The sequence below is a fragment of the Caretta caretta genome, chromosome 28 (genome assembly GCF_965140235.1).
Source record: "Caretta caretta isolate rCarCar2 chromosome 28, rCarCar1.hap1, whole genome shotgun sequence".
Taxonomy (NCBI): Eukaryota; Metazoa; Chordata; order Testudines; family Cheloniidae; genus Caretta; species Caretta caretta.
The window spans coordinates 1,072,509-1,080,028 of record NC_134233.1 but is presented as its reverse complement, the minus strand read 5'-3'; the positions used below and the strand labels follow the sequence as shown (position 1 = coordinate 1,080,028).

At 64.5% G+C, this 7,520-nt stretch overlaps 1 protein-coding gene across 1 annotated transcript; it reads left to right on the top strand.

The window, feature by feature from the left end:
- Positions 1 to 452: 452 nt before the first annotated feature.
- PFN1 (profilin 1) lies at positions 453 to 6,514 on the top strand. Its single transcript, XM_048834053.2, has 3 exons — positions 453 to 793; positions 4,994 to 5,186; positions 6,110 to 6,514. The coding sequence occupies exons 1-3, from the start codon at positions 662 to 664 to the stop codon at positions 6,205 to 6,207; spliced, it is 423 nt and encodes a 140-aa protein (XP_048690010.1). The 5' UTR covers positions 453 to 661; the 3' UTR covers positions 6,208 to 6,514.
- Positions 6,515 to 7,520: the final 1,006 nt, after the last annotated feature.

Genomic DNA, 7,520 nt, shown 5'->3' with positions numbered 1-7,520 from the left:
GGGGGGGCGCATAGGGGAAAAGGGGCGCAGTGTGAAAAGGGGGACCTCGGGGGGGCGCATAGGGGAAAAGGGGGCGCAGTGCGAAAAGAGGACCTGGGGGGGCGCACGGGGGGAACGGGGGTGCATTGCAGAGAAGGGGAAGGGAAACGGGGTGCACGCAAGAAGGCGAAATAGTCCCGGCTGGGGGCGGCGAGCGGGGGGGGGGCGCGGATGGATCCCGGGGCTCGCTTCGCCCCGCCCGCAGGAGAAAGGCGGGGGGCGGGCCGTCGGCCTCTGTAAAAGCCGCGCGCCCGGCCCGGGGGCCCCCCCAGACGCCTCTCGGATTCTGCACCCCCCCCCCCGAGCGCGCGCGCTGCACCGGCCTCCTCCCCCCGGCCGCGGAGCTGCCGAAGCGGCGCGAGCCTCCCTCCCTCCCTGCCCGCCGCACGCGCCGCCCCGCCCCGCCCCGCCCCGCGCGCGCCCCCCCGAGCCCCGCGCGCGCCGCGGCCTCCACGTTCCAGGGCGAGGTTGATTCGGTCGCGTCCGGCGTCTCGCGCCCTTTTCTTCCTCTTCTTCTTTTTTTTTTTCCCCCTTCCCGGGATTCTGCGGCCGCGCGCGCCGCGCCCCCCGGCTCTCCCGCTGCAGCCCCGCCGCCGGCTCCGCCCCAGCCCCAGCAGCAGCCATGAGCGGCTGGAGCTGCTACGTCGACCGCCTCATGTGCGACGGCCACTGCCAGGACGTGGCCATCGTGGGCTACAAGGACACCCCGTGCGTCTGGGCCGCCACCCCGGGCAAGACGCTGTGCAACATCACGGTGAGGGGGGGTGCAGGGGGAGCCGGATTGCAAAGAGGGGAGGCGGGAAGTGCCATGGGGGGGCTGCCTTGGAAGAGAGGGGGACCGGAAGTGCCATGGGGGGGCCGCCTTGGAAGAGAGGGGGACCGGAAGTGCCATGGGGGGGCCGCCTTGGAAGAGAGGGGGCCGGGGGAGTGGATGGGGGGGCTGGATGCCAAAGGGGGGGGCCGGGGGAGTGGATGGGGGGGCTGGATGCCAAAGGGGGGGGCCGGGGGAGTGGATGGGGGGGCTGGATGCCAAAGGGGGGGGCCGGGGGAGTGGATGGGGGGGCTGGATGCCAAAGGGGGGGGGCCGGGGGAGTGGATGGGGGGGCTGGATGCCAAAGGGGGGGAGGCCAGGGGAGTGGATGGGGGGGCTGCATTGGAAAGAGGAGGCTTGCATTGCTAAAGTGGGGGTGAAGAATGGATGGGGGGGTGGGGTGCATAGTTGGCTGTACTGCAAAAGAGGGGGGTAGGGAGGAGGGATGGGGTGCATTGCAGAAAGGCAGGGGGCACCCTGGGGGGGCTCCTTTCAGAAAGGGGGGGACCCCCTGGGCGTGCATCGGAGGGGGATTATAGGGGTGTATGTAGGTGAGGGGTGCATTGGAGAGAAGGGGATCGGGGGTAGGGTGGGAACAGAGGCCTTTATGGGGGGCGGCCCCCAAGGAGGGCTCTGAGTGAAAAGGGGAGCACGTGGGAGGCAGAAATGAGGTGCTGGAGGCAAAGAGAGGGGGTTAGATTGTCCATGGCGAAGAAGAGGAACTGGGAGGGGCGGCATGTGATGGGAGCACATGGAGGGTGGGGGGAGACTTTTCTGGTAGCCGGCCCTGGAAGCCAGGGCTACTGGCTAAAACACAAAAAAAAGTTTGCAAAGTGGCGGGGAGGGGGGAAGAACCCAGAGTTTGCAGCCAGCGAGCTGCAGCCCCCAGGCGACTCTACTTCCTTCTCTGCTGCCCCCCACCCCACCCCCCTTTCTTACTGCCAGCCCCTCCCCCATCTCACCCTTGCAGGATCTCTGCATGCACAAAAAAACCCACTTCCTCTTGCAAAGCATCAGACAGTGACGGGGGGGGGGTGATACCCCCCCACCAGCCCCAGCCTCCAGTTCCTCCCTCTGCTCTGCTGCCCTCCCGACAGGGGTTGCCCCCTGCTTCCCGGTGGCTCCCTGCTTCCCACCCACCCAGCTGGCACCTTCTGGCCTGGCCCCACCCCACCCTGCAGCTACCTGGAGGAAATGACTCAAGGCCAAGGGGGGGGAGAGTAGGTGCGGGGGGGGGGGGGGGAAGATGAGGCCTAAATCTGCCCCCGGGCTCTGCAAAATGAACTGGATCCAGGGTCCAAATTCCCGGATCCTGGAGTCTGTATCTTTTTGCCCCCCTGTGAAGGCCCAGGGCTGGTTTCCCAGCTTGTCCCATCCTGGCTGAGGGGAACCCGCCACAGTGAATCTGCCAGCGTCTAGGGGCGGGAAAGTTTTTAGCTTTTTTTTTTACTGCGCTGGGGAATGAATTGGATTCCCTGGTTCTGGGGGCTGCCGCGTACCCTAGAGGCGGCTGCATCTCAGTGCCAGGGCCTGGGATCAGCTGCTGGCCGCGCCCCAGAGGTGGCTGCAACTTGGGGCCTGGGATCCCTGTGAGGGGAGTTGCCCCACCCCAGAGATGGCTGCAGCTGGCCTCTCCATCCCTGTAACAGAGTTCAAAATGGCTAACTTTGTGTGGCATGCCTCCGAATAGACCCCCCCCCCTCATTTGCACACGCCTTGCGACACCAGGATTGCCAGGATTGCGGGGAGGGGGGGGGTGTCTGCTAGCCTGGGGTCTGGGACTCAGGAGGCAAATTGAGCATTTGCTGTGTGTGCAAAAAATCCCGGGTAGCGGAGAAGAAACTTTTGCTAACTTCTCGAAAGCAAAGCTGACTTCCCCCCTCTCCCTCCCCCCTTGGTTAATAAAATGGGTGGGGGCAGGAAGCCGTCTGTCTGTATTTAATCTCTCCTTTTACTGCCACGTCTCTGCCTTCTGCCTCCGCCTGCCGCTGTGGGCCTGAATCTGTCTCCCTCCTAATCTTTCCAGATCTTTTTTTCCTTTCCTCCCCCCCTCTGCTTTGCAACAATCATTCTTTAGTTCAGCCTCGCCTCTCGCGGGGGGGCGGGTCTGGTCTAAATCTTTGGCTTCCCCAGTTCTGTTTCAAAACCGAAGTCCGTTTCATGGCCTCCACTCCCAGCCCGCCTTTCTCACTCTTTGCAGAAACTTTTCTCATTTGGCTGGGAATGCAAAAGTCCTTGTTCAGTGGGGTGGCTGGACTCGTGTCGAAAACGGATCTCCCCCCTCCCCCGCTTTCTGCCTGGAAAACCACCCAGAATTCGGGGGCCCCCTGCCTGGGAGAGTATCTACGTCCTTCTCTCCTGGCCATAAAGGGGAGGGAGTCTGGTCAAACTCTCCCAGATCTCCCACATCCCAATGGTGCCTGTGATCCTCAGGTCCCCTGAGTGGCTCTGATCCTGGGGGGTGGCCCCCCCTTCCCCCCCAAGTGGCTCATTGCCACAGAAATATTCCCCCCCCCGCCCCCACTTCATGCAGTTGTGCTACTGATTCGGGGTGTGAGGTGGCCCCTGAGTTGGCAGGGTGGTGAAAAGCACTGGGCTGGAGAATACGGAGGGGCGGACACTTCCCCTCCCTTCCCTGCCCATTACCCCCCAGTCTCTGCCCCCACCCCCGAGGTTGGGCCAGGGACCTGCTGCTCATGTGTTGGGACCCCTCTGCACCCCCCCCTTTTCCCCAGTGTCTGCGGAACTTTGTGCTGGGGGGGCGCTCGGCAGGGCCCCAGCTGGCTGGATTTTGGCACGTGGCTGGCCCCGGGTGCAGGGGGGTGTGGTGCTGGTCTCATATCCTGGCCGGGGCTGTTAAAGGTTGGGCTGGGGTTTGCCAAAGCCCATAACATCCATGGGGGGAACCCCCCCACAAAATCCTGTTTCCTCCCGAACTCCTGGGTTCTCTCCCTGTCTCTGGCAGGCCAGTGGGGGCTGGTGGGTCAGAGCAGGGGGGGGCTGGGACCCAGGACTCCTCTGGCTCTGGGAGAAGAGTGGATTGTGCTCTGGACCCTCCCCCAGTTTGCAAGGTGGGGCTGCCCCCCATATCTATTCTCAGGGGTGATGGCCATCCAAGGAGCCCCCCTATTCGTAAGCTCACAAACCCCCTCCCCAAACTCCACCTGGTCCCTCCCCGTGGGGGTGGGGTCTCTCTGCCCTGGTCTTAGGGGCAGAGGTTGGGGGAGGAAGAGGTTTAAAACCTCAAAACCCCCATTGCAGGGTTGTCAGTTTCCTATGGAACCTGATGGGGGAGGGGGGTGGGGTGCAGACCGGGGTGGGGGGGTTGGGTTGGGTGGCTGATAGAGGAAATAAACCAAGAATGTGCAAGTCCATGTCCTGTCCCATCCCCCGAAGATAAGGATCTTCGTGCAGGGTGGGGACACCTAGATTTCTGGAGGGGGGGGCAACAGCAGCTCCTCTGTGGGGGGAGGGGCTGGGGGGGCGGTGTCTGCTGAGACAGGAAGCTCTTAGAAGGGGAAGTTGGGGAAGGGGGGGGATAAGACCACTCAGTCCACCTGCCCCCTAGAGGAAGAGGGTGAAATTGGGGGTCCATTTCGCTCCCCCATCCTGCCCCCACAACAAACTGGGTGAGGAGGGGAGACACCCCGCACCCTCCCCCCATTCAGCTGCCTATGGCCAGACTCTGCAGGGGGCAGGAGTCTGGGGGTGGGAGGAGGATTTGGTCTCCCCCTCGCCCCCCAGGCTGCAGAGAGAGAGAGAGATTGGGGGTGGGGGGGTGAATCCAGGACCCTTAATGCCCCTTTACGACCAGTGTGGATCCAGACTCTGCCCCCAAAGGGGGCCAATGCCCCCGCCCCGGGCATGGCTGGATTGTACCCAGATGGAGGGGTGGGGGGCAGGAGTCTCCTGGCGGAGAATAGAAGGGGGACTTGTTCAATTGGACAGCTGCTCTGGGTCCCGCTGTTTCTCCCCCCACCCCATGGAAATCAGCTGCCTGGGGGCTCCTGGGTTCTCTCCCCAGCTCTGGGAGGGGTCTGGGAGCCAGGACCCCTGGGTTCTCTCCCCAGTGCCAGAAGAGGTGGGGGGCAGGGCTCCCTGAGCCTGTCCAGTGTGACCCCTGACCTCTGCCCCCCTCCCCAGCCGGCAGAGGTGAACACGCTGATCTCCAAGGACCGTAGCGGCATCTTCATCAACGGGGTGACGCTGGGGGGCATGAAGTGCTCGGTGCTCCGGGACAACCTGTTCATCGAGGGGGAGTACACCATGGACCTGCGGACCAAGACCACGGGCGAGACCCCCACCTACAACATTGCAGTCTGCATGACCAACAAGGGTGAGTGCCGGACGCCTGGGTCCTCTCCCTTCCCCCGGCGGACCCCCAGTGACCCAGCTGGGGTCTGCTGGCTGGGAATGGGAGCCAGGACTCCTGGGTTCTCTCCCTGGCTCTGGGAGGGGAATGGGGTCCAGCCAGCCTCCCCATCTCTTGCAGCTGGGGCTGCCTGTCGGGCCCTCGCTTCCCCACTCCCCACCCCAAAGCCAGCGGGGCGTTCCCTCCCAGCAGCTGTTGCCTGACCAGCCTGAGGCCTGACCCCTTTCCCTGCAGCGGGGCCCACAACAGCTGGCCCTGGATCCAGCTGCTTCAGCCCCACATCGCCCAGGCTTCATGAACATAATGGGCCAGGCTTCATGAACAGCTGCAAGGGGGCGGGAGAGAGCAGGACTCCTGGGTTCTCTCCCCGGCTTGGGGAGGGGAGCGGGGGCTGGTGGGTTGGAGCAGGGGGCTGGGAGCCAGGACTCCTGGGTTCTCTCCCCGGCTCTGGGAGGGGAGCGGGGTCTGGTGGGTTAGGGCGGGCGGGCTGGGAGCCAGGACTCCTGGGTTCTCTCCCCGGCTTTGGGAGGGGAGCAGGGTCTGGTGGGTTAGGGTGGGCGGGCTGGGAGCCCGGACGCCTGGGTTCTCTCCCCGGCTCTGGGAGGGGAGCGGGGTCTGGTGGGTTAGGGCGGGCGGGCTGGGAGCCAGGACTCCTGGGTTCTCTCCCCGGCTTTGGGAGGGGAGTGGGGTCTGGTGGGTTAGGGCGGGCGGGCTGGGAGCCAGGACTCCTGGGTTTCCTGTATGTGCTGGGGTAGGGGTTACCTGACTGGATCAGACCCCACGGGGCCATCGTCCTCTTCCGTCCCTGGCCTGTGATGGTGGGGAGGGGGCAGAGGGTAGTTGGGGGTGGCAGCCTGGCCCCTCACCCCTCTTTCCTCCCCCCGCAGCGATAGTGCTGGCCATGGGCAAGGAGGGCATTCACGGCGGCTGCGTGAACAAGAAATGCTTCGACATGGCCCAACACTTGAGAAACTTGCAGTATTGACGCCGGCCTGGCACTCCGCTGCGCTACTACTGATGCCCACCCTGGCGGGGACCGCCGAGCCCCCGCCCGCCCCGGGCCTGGAGCACCCCCCACTCCTCGCTTTCGGCTCTCCACTCCGGCCCGCCTCTCTCCCCGCCGCCTTTTCTATCACAAAAATCCTCTTCCTTGCTGCCAAATTGTTTCTGGTTGTTTAAAAAAAAAAAAACAAAAAAAGCCAGTTGTAGGTTTTTTTTGTGGGGGAAGGGGGGGTTTAAGAGGGGGGGAAAACTATATTGGAACAAGAAATAAAAAGGAAATTTGAATAATTCTCAAGGTGTATCTGTGTCTAGTGTCTGCTCTGGGGGCACTCAGGACTCCTGGGTTCTCTCCCCGGCTCTGGGAGGGGAGTGGGGGCTGGTGGGTGAGAGCAGGGGGCGCTGGGAGCCAGGACTCCTGGGTTCTCCCCCCAGCTTGGGAAGGGGAGTAGGGGCTGGTGGGTTAGAGTGGGGGGGGGGGCTGGGTGCCAGGACTCCTGGGTTCTCTCCCTGGCTCTGGGAGGGCAGTGGGGGCTGGTGGGTCAGAGCAGGGGGGGCTGGGTGCCAGGACTCCTGGGTTCTCTCCCTGGCTCTGGGAGGGCAGTGGGGGCTGGTGGGTCAGAGCAGGGGGGGCTGGGTGCCAGGACTCCTGGGTTCTCTCCCTGGCTCTGGGAGGGCAGTGGGGGCTGGTGGGTCAGAGCAGGGGGGGCTGGGTGCCAGGACTCCTGGGTTCTCTCCCTGGCTCTGGGAGGGCAGTGGGGGCTGGTGGGTTAGAGCAGGGGGGGCTGGGTGCCAGGACTCCTGGGTTCTCTCCCTGGCTAGGGAAGGGCTTGCGGAGTCAGAGTTCAGCTGGGGGAGGGGGTGCAGCCTGGGAGATTCCTGCCCTTGGATTCTTGCCCCTCCCCCCATGCTCCACCCCCCCCAGCTGGCAGGAGAGAGGTGCACAGTCCTGCACCCAGCCTGAGTCATGGTGCAGGGAGGGGTGTGAACAGCTGATTGGGAGGGGCCAGGGATCCTGCCTTGTGGGGGGAGGGGGGCGACTCCCACCTCTGCTGCTGTCCATTGAGGTGGGGCGGTCTGGGCCCCAGGCTCTGCCCCATTGCAGTGGGGCACCCAGGGCTGGCTTCCTGCCCATCCCTGCAGCCAGGTCTTCCCCTGGCTGTGGCCTAGGGGTTGGGCGCTGGGCTGTGGAGGGAGGGGAGGGTCAGGATGCCTGGGTTCTATTCCTGGTCCTTGCACACAGAGGGGAAGGCCCGGGGCCGGTTTCCCCCTCCCAGCTGTCTACGGTGCTTGAGGCAG